The 21426-nt window shown below is 40.9% G+C and overlaps 1 protein-coding gene across 3 annotated transcripts in view; it reads right to left on the bottom strand.

Moving 5' to 3' along the window:
• Positions 1–21426, bottom strand: part of MINDY2 (MINDY lysine 48 deubiquitinase 2) — a gene marked incomplete at both ends in the record, with an annotated part of 60611 nt that overhangs the window by 25185 nt on the left and 14000 nt on the right. For all 3 annotated transcript variants that reach the window (XM_080692317.1, XM_080692318.1, XM_080692319.1), the window contains 3 exons: positions 8079–8237; positions 11488–11552; positions 15530–15587. In XM_080692317.1, the coding sequence (XP_080548443.1) occupies positions 8079–8237; positions 11488–11552; positions 15530–15587 (282 nt within the window). The remainder of the gene's footprint in view (positions 1–8078; positions 8238–11487; positions 11553–15529; positions 15588–21426) is intronic.

Genomic DNA, 21426 nt, shown 5'->3' with positions numbered 1-21426 from the left:
CTAAAACTACAAAACTTTTAGATTTTGTCAAATGATTTTTTCTGAATCTCTTGAAATAATTATAAAATTTTCAAGCCTGGCATGGTGGTGCACACTTGTAATCCCAGCATTTGGGAGGCTGAGACAGGAGGATAAGGTTCGCAGACAGCCTCAGCTACTTAGTGAGGCTCTGAGCAACTTAGAGGCCCTATTTTCAAATAAAGTAAATAGGTCTGGGAGTATAGTCTGAAGGTAGAAAAGCCCTTGGGGTTCCACCCCCAGAACCACAAAAAAAAAAAAAAAAAAAAGAAAGAAAAGAAAAGAAAGAAATACATCAATACATCTTGGTGACTTTCAGTTAGGAAAAGCCTTCTTAGGATATAAGCATAAAGAAAAAAAATTTATAAACTTTTGTGCTTCCAAGGATAACATGCAAAAAATGAAAAGACAACCCACAAAATGGAAGAAAATATTTCCAATTTATGTACCTGATAAGGGCTTGTACTGAGAATGTGTCAAGAGCTCTTACAAATGGTGGCGCATGCTTATAACCCCAGCATTTGGGAGACGGAGCCAGAATTCCAGTTCACGGACAGTCTTAGAGACTGCTTTTTTTTTTTCAGTACTGGGGATGGAACCCAGGGGCATTCTACCTCTGAGCTACACCCCAGCCTGATTTTTCATTCTTTATTTTGAAACCGAGTTGCAAAGGGCTGAGGCTAGCTGCGAACTGTGATCCTCCTGTCTCAGCCTCCCAAATGCTGGGATTACAAGTGTGCGTCACCACGCCCCACTCAACCTTAGGTACTTAGTGAGGCCTTTTGCAACTCAGTGAGACCCTGTTTCAAAATAAATAATATTAAGCCGGGCATAGTGGCTCATGCTTATAATCCCAGTACTTGGGAGATTGAGACAAGAGGATCGCAGGTTCAAAGCCAGCCTTGACAAGTTAGTAAGGCCCTCTACAACTTAGTGAGACCCTGTTTCTAAATACGAAATAAAATTGGGCTGAGATGTAGCTCAGAGGTAGAATGCATCTGGGTTCAATCCCCAGTGCCACAAAAATAAAAGAATTAAAAATGGGTCGAGGTGTACCTTGGAAGTAGAATGCCCTGGGTTCCATCCCCAGTACCACAAAAAAAAAAAAAAAAAGAAAAGAAAAGAAAGAAAAAAAAGAAAAAGGGGGGCAGGTGTGGTGGCACACGCTTATAATCCCTGCGCTTGAGAGGCAGAGACAGGAGGATCACACAGGTTCGAAGCCAGCTGTGCTGGCTTAAGAGACTGTGTTTCCAAATAAAAATATAAAAAATAGGTCTGGAAGCGTAGCCCAGAGGTAAAAGGGCTTCCAGGAACCCCAGTGCCACAAAAGAAAGAAAGAAAGAAAGAAAGAAAGAAAGAAAGAAGGAAGGAAGGAAGGAAGGAAAGAAAGAAAGAAAGAAAGAAAGAGGAAGGAAGGAGAGAGGGAGGGAGGGAGGGGAAAGAGACAGAGAGAGAGAAAGAAAAAAAGGAAGAAAAAGAAAAAGGGGCCAGGCATGATGATGTATGCCTATAATCCTAGTACTTGGGAGGCTGAGACAGGGGGATTCCAGGTTCCTGGCCAGCCTCAGCTATTTAGTGAGACCCTGTTTCAAAATATAGAATAAAAAATAGAGCTGCAGGTGTAGCTTGGAGATAGAATAATCCTGGGTTCCATTCATAGTATTCAAAAAAACAAGACAAAACCAAAAAATAGGAAAAGCATCAGAACAGACATTTCTACAAAGAAGGAAAACAAGTGGCCAATAAGAACATGAAAAAATGCTCAACATCATTAGCCATTAGAGAACTGTAAATAAAGGTATGACTCTATGCCTATTATGATAACTATACTAAAAAGCTAATTAGCAGGTGTTGGTGAGGACATGGAAAACTCAGAACCCTTACATACTGCTGGTAGATATATAAAATGGGGTAGGCACTTTGGAAAGTATTATGGTCATTTCTTAAAGGGTTGAACATAGTTACAATATGACCCAGTAATTCTACTCCTAGGTATATAGCTAAGAGAAATGAAAACATCTGTGTAAAAATTTGTAAATAAATATTCATAGAAGCATTATTCATTTTTAATGTCACAATTATGTATTCAGCATTATTCATAATAGCAAAAAAGCAAAAAACAAAAATGTCCATCAAGTAATGTACAAATAAATAAAATATACTACATCCAAAGAAAGGAATATTATTTGCCAATAAAAAGGAATGCTGTACTGATATATGCTACAATATGGTTAGCCTTCAGCTGGGCGTGGTGGCACACACCTGTAATCCCAGCATTTGGGAGGCTGAGACTGGAGGATCACGGTTCATGGACAGCCTCAGCTACTTAGTAAAATATATATATATTGGTCAGCCTTAAAAACAATATGCTAAACTGAGTGTGGTGGTGTGTGCTCATAATCCCAGCATTCAGGAGGCTGAGACAGGAGGATTGTGGTTCAAGGACAGCATCAGCTACTTAGGCCCTTTGCAATTCAATGAGACCCTGTTTCAAATAAAGAATAAAAAATAGGGTTGGGGCTGTAGCTCAGAGGTAGAATCCCCTGGGTTTCATCCTCAGTACTGCCAAAACAACGACAACAACAAAACAATATGCTAAAGCCGGGAATAGTGGCACACGCTTGTAATCCCAGGATTTGAGAGGCTGAGACAAGAGGACTGCAGATCCACTGCCAGCCTCAGCAACTTAGTAAGACTCTGTTTCACAATGTAGAATAAAATATAGGGCTAGGGGTGTAGCTTGAAGGTAGAATGCCCCTGGGTTCAAACCCAGTACTGCAAAAAAAAGAAAGAAAGAAAAAGAACCAAGCAAATTAAAAGTAGAGTGAAGTCAGCTCCTTAGTGAGGCTTCCGCAACTTAGAGAGACCCTGTTTCAAAATAAAGAATAAAATAGGGGTGGGGTGCAGCTCGGAAGTAGAATGCCCCTGGGTTCAATTCCTAGCACCACTCCAATGAATAAATAGGTAAATAAATAATAGTAAAGTGAAATACCACTACATAACTATCAGAATAGCTTAAAATAAAGACAGCAACCATCAAATGCTGACAAGGATGCAAAGAATTGGGATCATTCACACTGTAACTTTTTGGTGGGAACTGTAACTTTTGGTACAGGCACTCTGATAAATAGTTTTGTAATTTCTTAAAAAACAGCAAAAACAAAATGACATTTAGTCCAAAGAAACAAACAAACAAACTTGTACACCATACTTATAGCAGCTTAGTTCATAACAGCCAGGTACTGGAAAAAGACCAGATATCTTAATAGGTATATAGTTAAACTTGGCACATATGTACAATGGGCTACTATTCAATAATAGTAAGGAAAAGCCAGGCGTGGTGGCGCATGCTTGTAATCCCAGCGCTTGGGAGGCTGAGACAGGAGGATTGCACAGGTTCAAAGCCTGCCTCAGCAACTTAGTGAGGCTCCCAGCCAAATAAAATATCTATATATCTATATCTATATCTATCTATCTATCTATATATGTAGGTCTGAGAGTATAGCCTAGAGGTAGAAAGCCTCTGGGTTCCACCCCCAGTACCACCAAAAAAAAAAAAAATTGGTCTGGGAGTGTAGCTCAGAGGTAGAAAGGCCCTGGGTTCTACCCCCAGTAAAACACACACACACACACACACACACACACACACACACACACACACACACACACAGTTAGGAAAAAGGTGTTTTGCTTTGTTTTGTTTGCGGTTCTGGAGATAAAACCCAGGGACATTCTACCTCCAAACTACACACCCTCTGCCCTATTTTTTTTTTTTTTATTCTTTATTGAGAAACAGGGTCTCACTAAGTTGCAGAGGGCCTAAGTAGCTGAGGCTGTCCACAAACCATGATCCTCAGGTCTCAGCCTCCCAAACGCTGGGATTATAAGCATCCACCACCACACCCGGCTAAGAAAAAGTAAGTTTTAATACATGTGATAACCTGGATGACACTCCAGAAGTGGCTAATGAGTATTTTTTAAAAGCCAATCATAAAAGATTACATACTGTATGATTTTATCTATGGTTTTTTTTTTTTTTTCTGCTGTACTGGGGGTGGAATCTAGGAGCCCTCTACCACTGATCTACACTTTCCAGTCCTTTTTAAATTGTTATTTTGAAACATGTTTTCCCTAAATTCCAGAGGCTGGGAATAAATTTGCAATCCTCCTATTTCGGTCTCCCAAGCACTCGGATTACAGGCATGTGCGTGTATATAATACTCTTGAAGTAACAAAATTATAGAAGTGGAGAACAAACTAGTGGTTGGGAGGGATAAAGAAGATGGAGATGGCAGAAAAGTAGGTGTGGTTATAAAGGGAAACAAGGGATTCTCTTGATGATGGATGTTTATGTATTTTACTTTGTTAATGTCAATTTTCTGCATTTAATGTGTGTGTGTGAAAATATATGGTTTTTGTTTTTATTTTTGTTTTAGAACTGGGGATTGAACACAGGGGCATTCTACCTCTAAGATACACCCCTAACCATATATATATATGGTGACATATAATATATATATATATATATATATATATATATATATATATATATATATATATATTTTGCAGTACTGGGGACATTCGACCTCCAAGCTACACCCCTAGCACTAATTTTTATTCTTTATTTTGAAACAGGGTCTCACTGAGTTGCAGAGGGCCTCACTAAGGAGCTGAGGCTGTCTGTGAACTGAGATCCTCTGGTCTCAGCCTCCCGAATGCTGTGCGCCACCACGCCCAGCTCTTTATTCTTTATTTTGAAACAGGGTCTCACTAAGTTGCAGAGGGCTTCAATCCCAGCCTCCAAAGTACTGAGATTACAAGTGTTCGCCACCACACCCAGCTGGGATTTAATATTTTACTAGAGTAAAACTGCAAATAACACACTACAAGATTTCCCTTCGAGGAAACTGAATAAAAGGTACAAATCATTGTTCTGCATTATTTTTTATAGCTCCATGTGATTCTACAATTATGTCTAAATAAAATATTTAATTAAAAAAGTAAATCCATACCAGAAAACAGAACAAATTTGAGAGCTATCAGTTGGTATGACATTTTTTTTCTTCCTTTTCTTTTAAAGTATAAAAATAGCTAAATGTGCAGCACTTGGGAGGCTGAGACAGGAGAATCGCGGTTCGCGGCCAGCCTCAGCTACTTAGTGAGGCCCTCTGTAACTCAGTAAAACCGGTTTAAAAATAAAGAATAAAAAATAGGACAGTGGTGTAGCTCGGAGGTCGAATGCCCCTTGGTTCCATCCCCAGACCCGCAAAAATAAATAAATAAATAAATAAATAAATAAATAAATAAATAAATAAATAAAATAAAATAAAATAAAAAGAGAGCCGGGCATGATGGCACATGCTTGTAATCCCAGTGCTTGGTAGGCTGAGACAGGAGGATCGCACAGGTTCGAAGACAGCTTTAGCTACTTAGTGAGGCTCTCAGCAACTTAGTGAGACTCTGTTTCCAAATAAAATATAAAATAGGTCTGGGAGTATAGCCCGGAGGTAGAAAAGCCCCTGGGTTCTACCCCCAGTATCACCAAAAAATAAAAAATAAAAAAATAAAAAGAATAAAAAAAATAGGACTGGGGTTTGGCTTGGAGGTAGAATGCCCCTAAGTTCCATCCCCACTACCACAAAAAACAGGATCGAGATAGACATAAAACAGATCAGTGGAACAGAGAACTCCAGCCTATACAAAAATTTGGTACATATGAGACTTCCTTTTGCCCTCCAGACCCACTCTCCACTGTCCCCAAGAGCTCCACCTCTATGGATATCAGATGGATCTGGCTGGTGAAACACTGGAGGAAGTCAGAGAAGTATGGTCTTGACCCTCCAGCTGGCCGGCAGCGTGGCTGTCACTGACCCCTCCACTCGAGGCCCAGCTCCTGGCTGCAGCTCTACTTCAGCAGTTGGGCTTCCTGGGTCTCTCCAGAGCTACGAGGGGCAACAGTTTCTGGCAGCTGCTAACTCCAGGATGCCTCACTGTCCCTTGCTCATCCTGTTGACTTTACCCATGCCTTTGTAAGAGTTCCCCTTAAACTATCCTCAGTCATCCTCCGATGTGTCACCTGCTTTCATGCCAGAGTACTGAAATGCATGCCAAGAGGAAAATCTGGAGTGCTAGAGTAGAAAATAACCAGGGTCACCTCACATTTAGAATTGTACAGTTAGAAGTCGAGCGTGGTGGCGCACACTTGTAATCCTGGCGCTTAGGAGGCTGAGACAGGAGGATCGTGCAGGTTCAAAGCCTGCCTCAGCTACTTAGTGAGGCTTTCAGCAACTAAGTGAGACCTTGTTTCCAAATAAAATATAAAAATAGACGCCGGGCGTGGTGATGCATGCTTGTAATCCCCGCGCTTGGGAGGCGGAGACAGGAGGATCGCGCAGGTTCGAAGCCAGCCATGCTGGCGTAAGAGACCCTGTTTCAAATATATATATATATATAAATGGGTCTGGGAGTATAGCCCAGAGGTAGAAGGGCTTCCAGGAACCCCAGTACCACCAAAAATAAATAAATAAATAAATAAATAAATAAATAAATAAATAGGTCTGGGAGTATAGCCCGGAAGTAGAACGCCTCTGGGTTCCACTTGCAGTAACACACACACACACACACACACACACACACACACACACACAGAATTGTATAGTTAGAGATATGGGAATATAGGGCAATCTTATGATAAATGCTGAGTGATTGAGAAAATCTCTTTTCAAAGCAGTAAAATATTGCCATGAGCCATCCATGGTGGCATACACCTGTAATCTCTGTACATAGGAGGCTGAGACAGGAGACCTGCAGGTTAAAAGCCAGCCTCAGCAATTTAGGTTCTTAGCAACTTGGTGAGACCCTGTTTCCAAATAAAAAATAAAATAGGGCTGGGGGTGGGGCCGCACATGGTGCCGCACGTTTATAATCCCTGCATTTGGGAGGCTGAGACAGGAGGATGGCAGTTCGCAGAGAGTCTCAGCTAATTAGTGCGGTCCTTTGCAACTCAGTGAGACTCTGTTTCAAAATAAAGAGTTAAAAATAGGGCTGGGGGTGTAGCTCAGAGGTAAATCCTGCGTTCAATCCTGAGCACCACATCCAGATGTGGTGCCACACGCTTGTAATCCCAGTATTTGGGAGGCTGAGACAGGAGGATTGCAGCTTGCAGACAGCCTCAGCTACTTAGTGAGACTCTCTGCAACTTAGTAAGACTTTCTTTCAAAGTAAAGAATACAAATGGGGCTGAGGGTGTAGCTTGGATGTGGAATGCCATTAGGATTAGTCCCACAAAAAAATATAAATAAAACAAAATAAAAATAAATAGCCAAATACAAGGAATAAGTAGGTGGGGTACACAGAAAAGGAGGAATTTAGGTATTTTTTGTGGTACTAAAAAATGTTGACTACAACATGCACGTGCGTGCGTGCGTGCATGCGCGCACGCACACGCGCGCACACACACACACACACACACACACACACACACGCGTGCGCGCGCGCTGCCCAAAGAGAATTCTAGCCTCTGTCCAGGTTCCTAAGATAACCTCCAATCTCAGTAATGACTCTGTTATTCATGGTGTGTCCCTTGGACCACGTCTACAGTTTATACTAACAAGGTGACTCATGGGGCCCCCAGGAAACAACACGGTGTCAGATCATCCTCCTGGATACAAAGGGAGGCTGAGTTGAACCACATACCCAATCATGTTTATGATTGGGAGGCTGAGACAGGGGATCGCACAGGTTTGAAGCCAGCCTCAGTTACTTAGTGAAACTCTCAGCAACTTAGTGAGACCCTGTTTCCAAATAAAGTATAAAATACGTCTGGGAGTGTAGCCCAGAGGTAGGAAACCCCATGGGTTCCACCTCTGGTACCCCACCCAAAAAAAGAAGTCTTAGGCAGACTTAGTAGTATAGAAGACTGTGCCCTTAACCTCACAGTTGGCCTAATTCCAGGTCAAAGCACAAAAATATAAGTATCAAAAGGTATAAATTTAGATTAATTTGCAGAGTTAATAATTGTCCTATATTTACATTTATATAATCTAAATTTTTCTACTTACCTGAGGATCTACTAACCACCCATGATACAAAGGAATATCAAGAAGATCAAATACTATGCATTCTGGCGTGTACTCAAACACTCGAACACCGGTGAACCTCACATTGACATCCAGGCCTGTCTGCAATTTGTGCAAAATTGCCATAGCATCACTCATATTCTGCAAAAAAGGGGGGGGAGAAGCATAGTTCAGAAAAATCAAAATGCAAACAACAACAAAAAAGCCAGGTGTGAGCCGGGTGTGGTGGTGAATGCTTGTAATCCCAGTGCTTGGAAGGCTGAGACAGGAGGATCAGACCGCAGGTTCTCTACCAGCCTCAGCTACTTAGTGAGGCTATCACTAAGACACTTTCAAAATAAAATATGAAAAACAGGGCTGGGGTGTAGCTCGGAGGTAGAATGCCCCTGTATTCAATCCTCAGTACCAGGAAGGAAGGAAGGGAGGGAGGAAGGAAGGAAAAAAGGAAGGAAGAAGGGATGGAGGGAGGGATAAAATAGGGCTGGGGGTATAGGTTGGAGGTAGAATGTTCCTGGATAGTATGGCAAAAATAAATAGGCTGGGCATGGTGGTGCCCGCTTGTAATCCCAGCATTGAAGAGGGTGAGACAGGAGGATCATGGTTTGCAGACAGCCTTAGCTAATACTTAGCAATGCCTTTGCAACTCAGTGACACTCTATTTCAAAATAAAGAGTAAAAAAATAGGGCTGGGGATGGAGCTCAGAGGTGGAATGCCCCTGGGTTTCATCCCCAGTACCACAAAATAAATAAATAAATAAATAAATAAATAAATAAATAAATAATAAAATTTAGGTTTGAACTGTATCTTATATAAAAGAACATCATTACCTCTCACTTGTGGAACATTAAACATTAGCTCAGACTCAGCTGTATCATCTTGGTATATTCTTTGTGTGTGTGTGTGTGTGCGTGTGATACTGAAGATTGATTCAGAGACATTCTACTTTCAATCTACATCTACACTCTCAGCCTGAGAGAAAGAGCAAGAGCGAGAGCGTGTGTGTGTGTGTGTGTGTGTGTGTGTGTGTGTGTGTGTGTTTTACTGGGGATTGAGTTCAGAGGCATTTTACCTTTGAGCTAACCCCCCAGCCTCATTTTATTTCTTATTTGGAAACGGGGTCTCCCTAGGTTAATGAGAGTCTCATTACTTGCTGAGGCTGTCCCCAAACCTGAGATCCTCCTATCTCAGCCTCCCAAATACAGGAATTATAAGCGTGCACCACAATGCCCTCACCCTATTTTATTTTTTATTTTTAAAACAGGGTGTCACTAAGTTGCAGAAAGCCTCAAGAGGTTGCTGAGGCTGTCTACAAACCTGGATCCTCCAGTCTCAGCCTCCCAAGTGCTGGGATTACAAGCGTCCGCCACCACAAAAGGCAGCTTGGTACATTCTATTCTCAAAACTAATAGTAGTATAATAATAATCTCATAAGTACTGTGCTTATTTTAAGTGAAGGGTGCTTTTCACCTGACATAAGAAATGTAAGCAGTTGTTAGATATTATTTGTCTCACTATAAAACAAAACTTCATTTCCAACCATTCCTCAAGAGTCTTAATCATCAAAATGGAATTGTATCCTGTGACTGCAAGATGGACTTGAAGCAAGCAAGCAAAATGCTGACATCATTTGCAAACTTGTCAGATAAGCTTTTCTCAGGAGAGGGGTGTGGTGGCACACACCAGGAAGCCCAGCACTTGGAAGGCTGAGACAGGAGGATTGAGGGTTTGAAAGGTTTGCAGTCAGCCTCAGCAACTCAGTGAGACCCTATTTCAAAATAAATTAGAACTAGAGGAGGGGGCTAACTCAGAGGTAGAATGCCCCTGAGTTCAATCCCCAGTATCATACACACAAAAATGTTCGCCTGAAAATGAAGTTAAAGGTTCCAGCAATGTTTATTTCTTCCCTGGCTGATACTTCTTCCCACTATAAGAAGCTATTTTTCCCCCTCCTTCTATTGCCAAGTAAAGAATAGTAAAGAAGCAGGTGTGGTGTGGCCCGTGCTTGTAATCCCAGTACCTGGGAGAATGAGGCAGGAGGATCGCAGGTTCATGGCCAGTCTCAGCTACTTAGTGAGGCCCTCTGCAACTTGGTGAAACTCTATTTCAAAATAAAAAAATAAGGCCGGGCATGGTGGCACACGCTTGTAATCCCTGCGCTTGGGAGGTGCAGACAGGAGGATCGCGCAGGTTTGAAGCCAGCTGTGCTGGCTTAAGAGACCCTGTTTCCAAATAAAAAATAGGTCTGGGAGTGTATCCTAGAGGTAGAAGGGTTTCCAGGAAACCAGTACAACCAAAAAAAATAAAAATATAAATAAATAAATAAACAAACAAACAAACACTAGGGCTGGAGGTATAGCTCCGAGGTAGAATGCCCCTGGGGTCAATCCCGCTTGCCGCAGGAAAAAAAAAACACAAGAATAGCGAGGAAATGAAAGTTCTGCCTGCTTTCTTCCAGTTCCATTATTTTGAACCTAGTGATCCCTCCTGTATCACAGAACAGGATCTCTAAAGAACATGCCAAGAAATATGGACATAGTGAAACTATGAAATAGCAAAATGTGTCCTAATGACATACCAGACATTTTTTTAACTTTGTGTGTATGTGTGTGGGGGTACTGGGGGTACAGAGCTGCACCTGGGATTACAAGCATGCGCCACCATGCCTAGTTCAGTTCTTATATACTTAAAGGGTTATTATAAAAATAAAGGAGCCAGGCATGGTGGCCCTCCTAAACTTAGTGAGACCCTTTGCAGCTTGCCTCAGCTACTTAATAATGCCCTTTGTAACTCAATGAGACTTTGTTTCACAACTAAAGAATAAAAAAATAGGGCTGGGAGTGTAGCTTGGAGGTAGAATGCCTCTGGATTCAAACCCCAGTACCACAAAAAGAAGAAGAAGAAGAAGAAGAAGAAGAAGAAGAAGAAGGAGGAGGAGGAGGAGGAGGAGGAGGAGGAGGCGGAGGAGGAGGAGGAGGAGGAGGAGCAGCAGCAGCAGCAGCAGCAGCAGCAGCAGCAGCAGCAACCAGCCATATGTAAAAATCCAAAATATTTACTATTAGTCCTTTATAGAAAAAGTTTGCATAAAGAAAAATGCATAGCCGGGCATGGTGGCGCATGCTTGTAATCCTAAACATTCAGGAGGCTAAGTCCAGAGGATTCCAGTTGGCGGACAGCTTCAGCTACTTAAGTGAGGCCCTCAGCAACTTAGTGAGACCCTGTTTCAAACTAAAGAATTAAAAATAGGGCTGGGGGTAGCTCGGAGGTCGAATGCCCTTGGGTTCCATCCCCAGACCCGCCAAAAAAAAAAAAAAAAAAAAAAAGGGAGAGAGAGAGAAATGCATATAGATTCATAACAAATTTCTGATTTAATATAATAAAAATGTTTATTACCTGTTCATAATTTAAACGTTGAATTTCTGAAATTTCTTTTGGCTTTGCATCAAGCATGTAATCTCCTGTAAAAAGAAATTGTTAAATTGCTTTTGTAAATGTAACTTTCATTCTGTTTGTAAAATTAATATTTTAATTATAAAATTTTAAACATTGGAAAAATGGGACAGAGACAATCAGTAACTATCTGCTATCCTCAGATATTTTTTCAATGTACTTATTAGGTGCTTTTAAATTTTCTTTTATCTTCAATTTTTACAATATGTTTGAGCATCTTTTTTTGTTTTTTTGTTTGTTTGCAGTACTGGGGATGGAGCCCAGGGGCATTCTACCTCAGAGATACACCCAGCCTTATTTTTTTTTTTATTATTATTTTTGAAACAAGATCTAGCTTGCAGAGGCCTCACTAAGTAGCTGAGGCTGTCTACTAACCCTTGATCCTCCTGTCTCAGCCTCCCAAGTACTGGGATTACAAGCGAGCGCCACCATGTTTAGCTTATTATTTATTTATTTACTCATATATATATATATATATATATTTACTTATTTATTTGCGGTACTGGGGATGGATCCCAGGAGCATTCTACCTCCGAGCTACACCCCCAGCCCTATTTTTTATTCTTTATTTATGCTGGGATTATAAGAGTGCGCCACTACGCCTGGCCACGTCTAGCTTATTTGAGCATCTTTCTACATTACTAAAAGGTCCTAAAGGTTAAATCAACTTTCAATGCTATCAATATAACTATTTTCCCAATTACCTCACCAAAAACGGTGTTATCTCACTAACAATGACCCTCACCAAACAAGTTTTAGTAAAGACCTTGTTTCAAACATTCAGTGTTCTAAATATTTGCAACTCTGAAAATTCAATTTTGTTTTTTCATTTTAAAAAACGAAGCTTTTTAATGTGTGTGCATGGTGCTGAGGTGAATGCAGGCAACATCTACCTCTGAGATACACCCTCAACTCTATTTGCTTGCTTGTTTGTTTATGGTACTGGGGATTTGTTAGTTTCTTTATGGTACTGGGGATTGGACTCAGAGGCAATTCTACCTCTGAGCTACACTCCAGTCGTATTTTATTTTTCATTTTGAAATGGGGTCTCACCAAGTTGCTAAGGGCCTTGCTAAATTGCTGAGGCTGGCTTTGAACCTGTAATCTTGTTTCAGTCTCCCAAAACCTGGGATTACAGGCAAATGCCACCATGCCTGGATTATTTATTTTTATTTCTTGTGGTACTAGGGATTGAATCCAGGGCATCCTACCTCCAAGTTATACCCCCAGCCCTTTTTTATTTTTTATTTATTTATTATTATTATTATTATTTTTTTTTTTTTGCAGTACTGGGGGTGGATGCCAGAGGCATTCTACCTCTGAGCTATACTCCCAGCCCTAGTTTTTATTCTTTATTTTGAAACAGGGTCTCAGTGAGTTGCAAAGGGCCTCACTAAGTAGTAGCTGAGGCTGTCTGCGAACCATGATGCTCCTGTCTCAGCCTTAGTTTTTGTTTTTGAAACCAGGTCTTGTTAGGTTGCTCTGAGTTCTGCTACATTGCTGAGTTGTCCCTGAACCTGCAACCTCCTGTCTCAGCTTCCCAAGTCCTAGGATTACAGGCATGTAACACCATGCCTGGATTATTTATGTTTTATTTGGAAACAGGGTCTCCCTAAGTTGTTGAGAGCCTTGCTAAGTTGTTGAGGCAGGCTTTGAACCTACATAAACCTTCCAAGTACTGAAATAACAGATGTATCACCACACCAGCTGATATTTTTATAATTATCGTGTGTGTATTATTACTGGGGACTGAACCCAGGAACATTCTGCCTTGGACCTACACCCCCAGCCCTATTTTTTATTTTTTCTTTGTGTTACTGGGGGTGGAGCCAAGGGGCATTCTACCTCCAAGCTATACGTGCCCAGCCCTACTTTTATTCTTTATTTTGAACAAGGTCTCACTGAGTTGCAAAGGGCCTAAATACCTGAGTCTGTCTGTGAATTATGATCTTCCTGTCTCAGCCTTCTTAATGCTGGTATTACAAGCATGTGCCACCACACCTGACTTATTTTGGTACTTTTAAATTTTATTTATTTTTTAACAGCACTGGGGATGGAATCCAGGGGCATTCTACCTCTGACCTACAACCCCAGCCCTATTTTTTATTCTTTATTTGGAAACAGGGTCTCATTAAGTTGCAAAGGGCCTCACTAAGTAGCTACAGCTGGCCACAAACCTGTGATCCTCCTGTCTCAGTCTCCTAAGTACTGATACTACCAGTATGCTCCACCACACTCAGCATTATTCATTCATTCATTCATCCATTCATGTTTTTTTGTGGTGCTGGGGATTGAACACAGGGGCATTCTACTTCCCAGCTACACCCCCATCCTGATTTTTTTATTCTTTATCTTGAAACAGGGTCTAAGTTTTGGAGGGCCTAAGTAACAGAGGCGGGCTACAAACCTGGATCCTCCTTTCTCAGTCTCCCAAGTACTGGGATTACAATCATGTACCACCAAGTCTGGGTGGTTGGCTGGCTGGCTGGCTGATTGATTGATTGATTGATTGATGTGGTGCTGGGGATGGAATCCAGGGGCATTCTACCTCTGAGCTATACCCCCAGCCCGATTTTTTATTTTATTTTATTTTATTTTTTTTTTTGCGGGTCTGGGGATAAAACCCAGGGGCATTCAACCTCTGAGCTACACCCCCTGCCCTATATTTTATTCTTTATTTTGAAATAGGGTCTCACTAAGTTGTGGAGGGCCTCACTAAGTAGCTGAGGCTGTCCACGAACCATGGTCCTTGGGTCTCAGCCTCCTGAATGCTGGGATTACAAGCATGTGCCATCACGCCCGGCTTACTCTTTATTTTGAAACAGGATCTCATTGAATTGCAGAGGATCTCACTAAGTAGTTTAGGCTGTTCATGAACTGCCATCTTCCTATCTCAGCCTCCCAAATGCTAGGATTAAAAGCATGCAACATCACACCCGCTAGCTTTATTTTGTTTTTTAATTGATTTCCACTGGGTGTGTCTGTGTGTTGCTAGGGCTCAAACTCAAGGTCTCATGCAAGTTAGACAAGTACTTTACCACTAAAGTTTTTTTTTTTTTTTTTTTTTTTTTTCAGTACTAGGGTTGGAATCCAGGGGCTTTCTACCTCTGAATGACACCCCCAGCCCTATTTTTTATTCTTTACTTTGAAACAGGGTCTGAGTTGTGAAGGACAGCACTAAGTAGCTGAGACTGTCGGTGAACTACGATCCTCCTGTCTCAGCCTCCCGAATGCTGGGATTACAAGCGTGCACCACCATGCTTGGCTACCATTTTACTTTTTTGTTTTGTAGTTTGGTTTTTTGTCTGAATCTTTTTGTTTTTCTTTTTGTAATGGGGTCTAGGTTGCTGAGGCTCTCCTGAACTGCTAGAGCTATCCTTTAACCTGTGATCCTCCTATCTGAGCCTCCCAAGTACTGGAATTACAGTTGTACACCATGCCCAGCTTAAAATTTTTATTTTGAAACAGGGTCTCCCTACCAGACATGGTGGTGCATACTTGTAATCCCAGTACCAGAGAGCCAGAGAGAAGAGGATCACAGGCTTATAGCCAGCCTCAGCTACTTAGTAAGACTCTCCACAATTTAGTGAGACTTTCAAAATAAAGAATAGAAAATAGGACTGGGTTATAGTTCAGAGATGGAATGCCTTTGGATTCAATCCTTAGTACCAAAAAATAAATTATAATAGGGCTAGAGGGTAGAGCCCTTCAGTTAAATCCCAGTACCAAAAAAAAACCCAAACAAACAAAACATGCATCTTTTTATCTGGCTATTACTTGTTTCCTTATTTATGTTACATAATTTTAATACTGGTTAGAAGACATCTAAGAACAGGAGCATACTGGCAGATTTTTTAAAAAATTAACAGATTCAAAACCATAATTTTAAAACAGGTTATATAATACACTTCACAAGGGTGACATTGTATATACTTCAGCTTTGAAAACTTTTTGAGACATAAATTATTCACTTTTTAACACCAACCTAAATATTCCATCAGCTGTTCAGCAGTTATGATTTCCATCATTGGGGGAAGTTTCACCTGAAAAAGAAAGTTGTTTTATTATTTCTATAAGATCCAATTTTTAGAGGAGTGGAGAGGGAGCTAGGAGAGCCCACTAAGTGCTGCATGCATATAAGTCATTATCACTATGAATATATAAAATGCATTATGATGTGAGACTACAGTGCACCAACAAAAGGTTTTATTTTTTATTTTTTGGTGGTATTGGGGGTGGAACCCAGGGGCTTTTCTATCTCCGGGCTATACTCCCAAACCTATTTTTTTATACTTTATTTGGAAACAGGGTGTCACTAAGTTGCTGAGAGCCTCACTAAGTAGGTGAGGCTGGCTTCGAACCTGTGCAATCCTCCTGTCTCCACCTCCCAAGCCCGGAGATTACAAGTGTGCGCTACCATGCCCGGCTCTAAAAGTATTTTTTAAAAGCCAATGTTTGGAGCCGGGTATAGTGGCCCACGCTTATAATCCCCACACTTGTGAGGCAGAGACAGGAGGATCGCACAGGTTCAAAGCCAGCTGCGCTGGCTTAAGAGACCCTGTCTCCAAATAAAAATAGCCTGGAGGTAGAAGGGCTTCCAGGAACCCCAGTACCACCAAAAAAAAAAAAAAAAAAAGCCAAGGTTTGAAGCCAGCCTCTCTGGCTTAAGAGACCCTGTTTCCGAATAAAATATAAAATAGGTACCAGTACCACCAAAAAAAAAAAAAAAAAAAAAAAGGCAATGTTTGAGATGACTGAAGTGTTTCTTGTAGTCACAAAAGTATTTATATATGTATATATGTATACAATAGCATTCATATTTATAGGAATCTTTGTGAAAGCAACTGTCAATCCTATCACTATATAATTTATAGCATATAGGACATTAAGAAATCTGTTTCAAGCTGGGTGTGGTGGTACATGCTTGTAATCCTAGTACTTGGGAGGCTGAGACAGGAGGATCGCAGCCAGCCTCAGCTACTTAGTGAGGCCCTCTGCAACTCTGTGAGACTCAGTGTTTCAAAACCAAAAATAAAGTAGGACTGGGTGTATAGCTCAGAGGCTCCTGGGTTCAATCCCTATGCCACACACAGCCAAGTGTTAAACTTTTCACCACTACCATGACTGTCATTAGGTACCTACAACAGTGCCCTACTTGGTAGAAAATATGGTTGAAGGCAGCAATAGGGACCTAACATGTGACAGGTGACCCATGGAACAGTTTAACTGAAGAATATAGATCCATACTCCATTATTTCAGTCTGCCTTGACCTTTTTCTTACGGTTAAAATGAATAGAGTACTAAAGCATTAGTCATACATTTAGAGAATTCATTTTTTGATTTTACTTATAATATTAAGTTTTATGTGTGTGGGTGTACTGGGAGTTAAACCCAGGAGCATTCTACTTCTGAACTATACCTCTAGTCCTGTTATATAGTTTTTTTTGAAACAGGGTCTCTAGGTGAATGTGGTGGTGCACACTTATGCAGCCTCGGCTACTTAGTGAGGCCCTCTACAACTTAATGAGACCCTGTTTCAAAATAAAGAATAAAAAAACAGGGCCAAAATAAGGAATAAAAAAATAGGGCTGGGGTATAGCTTAGGGTAGAAGGCCCCTGGGTTAAATCCCCAATACCGCCAAAAAGAAAAAGAAATACGGTTTCGCTAAGTTGCTACAGGCTTTGCTAAATTGCTGAGGCTATCCTTGAATGATTCTCCCAAATACTGGGATTAAAGGATATGCACCACCAAAAAGTTTAAAAATGGACAAAATTAAACTATGCTATTTTGCTACTTAGGTAATAAAACTATAAAGAAAACTATGAAGCCGGGCATGGTAGCCCACACTGGTAATTCCAGCATCTGTGAGGCTGAGACAGGAGGATCAAGGTTCGAGGGCAGCCTTAAGCTACTTAGTGAGGCCCTTTGCAACTCAGTGAAACCCTGTTTCAAAAAAAGAATAAAAATAGGGCTGGAAGTGTAGCTCAGAGGTAGAATGCCCCTGGGTTCCATCCCCAGTACCACAAACACAAAAAGGTAAGAAAATAGAAACTATAAAAATCAGATTAAGTTACTCCTAGAGGAAATAAAGGAGTTTAACAAGTAGAAAAGGGCTTTTGTAGGGGGGGGCAGATTCTACCTCTGAGCTACACCCCCAGCCCTACTGTTTTGTTTTGTTTGAAACAGGGTCTTACTAAGTTACAGAGGGCCTAAATAAATAGCTGGCTTTGAACATGTGATCTTCCTGTCTCAGCCTCCCAAATACTAAGATTTATAGGTATGTGTCACCATGCTCAGCTGGATATCTCTTTGATGTACTTTCCTGTATTGTATTTTACCACAAAAAGTAAATATATACATTATACTCATATTTAAGCTAAAAACACCAGAAAATTTATTAAAGTTAATTCAGCTGCAACAATACTTGTCTCAACTAAGAAAAATAAATATTGCAGGATGGAAACAAAAAAATCAATGACAGGAGAACCCAAACTTAATTAAAAATTCTTCAAAAATTATTTTTTGTTTAAGGAAACCAGTTAAATCAGCAGTTTTTCTAATAATTCAAGCTTTGAAGTATTCTAGATATATTTGATCAATGTGTTAATGGCATGTCAAAATTTTGTTTGCTTTACTCAATGAGTAAAATAAGTTTTATTAGTTTTGTACCAAAGCCGGGCATGGTGGCGCACTCTTGTAATCCCCTCAATTGGGAGGCAGAGACAGGAGGATCAAGCAGGTTCGAAGCCAGCCTCAGTGGGTTTAAGAGACCCTGTTTCCAAATAAAATATAAAATAGGTCTGAGTAAAGCCTGGAGGTAGAAGGCCCCTGGGTTCCATTTCCAGTACCACCAAAAAATAAAAATAAAAAAATAATGTTTTGTACCAATGTGTACTTAGGAGGCAGAGTTAGGATAATTAGAAATTTGAGGACAGCCTCAGCAACTTAGAAAGACCTTCAGCAACTTAATGACAGATATATATTATTAATTCATCCAAGAGATTTATCACTCAGTGAATATCAAAAGACATCATGAAGGTGTGTGTGTGTGTGTGTGTTGCTGGGGATTGAAACCAGGGGCATTCTACTTCCAAGCTACACCCCTAGTCCTATTTTGTATTCTTTTTTTTTGGTACTGGGGATGGAACCCAGGAGCATTCTACCTCTGAGCTACACCCCCAACCCTATTTTTCATTCTTTATTTTGAAACAGGGTCTCACTGAGTTGCAAAGGGCCTAAGTAGTAACTGAGGCTGGCCTTGAACCCGGATCCTCCTGTCTCAGCCTCCCAAATGCTGGGATTACAAGCATGTGCCACCATGCCCTGCTGTATTTTTTATTCTGTATTGGGATTACTAGAGTATGCCACCACACCTAGCTTCCCAGTCCTATTTTCTATTCTTTATTTTGAAACAGGGTCTCACTTGTTTAGGAACAAGACATCCAGCTAAAACATGTTTTAAAATAAAAAATAGGAGCCAGGCATGGTGGCACACACTTATAATCCCAGTACTTGGGAGGCTAAGACAGGAGGATCGAGGTTTGCAGCCAGCCTCAACTACTTAGTGAGGCCCTCTGCAACTTAGTGAGACCCTGTTTCAAAATAAAGAATAAAAAGGTTGAGCCTGGCGTGGTGGCGCACGCTTGTAATCCCCGCACTTGGGAGGCGGAGACAGGAGGATCATGCAGGTTCGAAGCCAGCCATGCCGGCTTAAGAGACCCTGTTTCCAAAAATAAAAAAGTATAAAATAGGTCTGGGAGTGTAGCCTGGAGGTACAAGGGCTTCCAGGAACCCCAGTACCACCAATAATAATAATAATAATAATAATAATAATAATAATAATAATAATAATAATAATGTTGAAATATAGCTTGGAGGTAGAATGCCCCTGTGTTCCATCCCCAGTACCACCAAATAATAATAATAATAATAATAATAATAATAATAATAATAATGTTGAAATATAGCTTGGAGGTAGAATGCCCCTGTGTTTTGTCCCCAGTACCACAAAAAAAAAAAAAAAAAAAGAAAGAAAGATATCAAGGGGAGAGAGAGCTGGGCATGGTGACACATGTTTGTAATCCCAGTCCTTGGGAGGCTGAGACAGGAGGGTTGCAGGTTCGCAGCCAGCCTCAGCTACTTAGTGAGGCCCTTCACAATTTAGTAAGATCCTGTTTAAAAAAAAATGGGCTGGGGATGTAGCTCGGAGGTGAAATGCCCCTGGGTTCCAAACACAGCACCACAAGGAAAAAAAAAAAAAAATATATATATATATATATCAAGGAAACTGGGGACTCTAGCTTAGTGGTAGAGTATGGGATAAGGTACTAACAAGTACACATGATAGGAATATACATTCTAAAATTCTCAATATCCACAGATAATTCCGGTGTAATCCTAAAATTTCCAAATAGCAACCATTAGCTGTATCTTGCTTCAAACATGAAATGGGAAATAATAACCTGTATGCAAATTTTATTTTTTTTAATTTTTTTTAATTTTTTTTTGGTGGTACTGGGGGTGGAACCCAGAGGCTTTCTACCTCCGGGCTATACTCCCAGACCTATTTTATATTTTATTTGGAAACAGGGTCCCACTAAGTTGCTGAGAGCCTCACTAAGTAGCTGAGGCTGGCTTCGAACCTGCGCAATCCTCCTGTCTCAGCCTCCCAAGCGTGGGGATTACAAGCGTGAGCCACCACGCCCGGCTTTATGCAAATTTTAAAATTGAGACAACAACAAGATTTTATTTTACTGCATCACTGACGATTGAATCCAGGGCTTAACACATGTTAGGCAAGTGCTCTATTACTAACCTCCATCCCCAGTCCTTGAGTGTGTGTATGTATGTATGTATGTATGTATGTATGTATGCATGCATGCAGTACTGGGGATAGAACCCGGGGGCATTCTACCTCTCAGCTACACCCCCAGCCCTATTTTTTATTCTTCATGTTGAAACAGGATCTCTCTGAGTTGCAAAGGGCCTCACTAAGTAGCTGAGGCTGTCTGCAAACCGCGATCCTCCTGTCTCAGCCTCCCGAATGCTGGAATTACAAGTGTGTACCACCATGCCTGGCTCTTGTTTTTATTTTTATTTTGAGATGAACAGTCTTTGAGGCTCAGACTAGCCTCAAACCCGTGATCCTCCTGCCACCACACCTGACCAAACGAAAAAATACTTTAACTCTTATTCACAAGCAAATTTAGTGATATATTAATTCCCTGGTAAAATATTCTGGATGCTCATTAAAAATATGGACAAAAGAGTATAAAAGTGAAGAAATATCTGCCTCGCACTAATACTTTGGAACCATAAACAGATCTAAGTTATTATTTTTAACCAGAAAAATGAAGATCTAAAAGTTTGCTTTTTTTGGCTTTCCTCCATCATCACCTCAAAAGCAGATGCAGTGGTACACGCCTGTGATCAAGCTACTTGAGAGGCTGAGGCAGACAGGGACAAACTGGAGACCACCTTGGGGAAAAATGAAATGAAAAGCAGAAGGAATGAAGGAAGGCAGACAAGCAGACACTCCCAGAGACATAGAATAAAGCAGAGCGGTAAAAGCAGAAGTCTAGAGAGGGCACTGGTACCAGGTCCCTGGGATCTGGCATAGGGAATCAGGACGTCCGCCTCCCAGACTGCTTTGCCCAGCCCCACCATCCCCAGGCTTGCTGGCATCTGGCCCTTTATCTCACCAACCTAATATCTCCAGCCAGAGCTCATATTGTAGAATGAGTGATAATACTACCTGCCACAAGTTGTTCAAACTCCTTGCACCTCAATTCTTTCTTTCTTTCTTTCTTTCTTTCTTTCTTTCTTTCTTTCTTTCTTTCTCTCCCTCTCCCTCCCCCCTCTATTTATTTATTTATTTATT

Source organism: Muscardinus avellanarius (assembly GCF_963383645.1).
Source record: "Muscardinus avellanarius genome assembly, chromosome: 3".
NCBI classification, from domain to species: Eukaryota; Metazoa; Chordata; class Mammalia; order Rodentia; family Gliridae; genus Muscardinus; species Muscardinus avellanarius.
The sequence above is the reverse complement of the archived record's forward strand: the minus strand, read 5'-3'. Positions and strand labels throughout refer to the sequence as shown.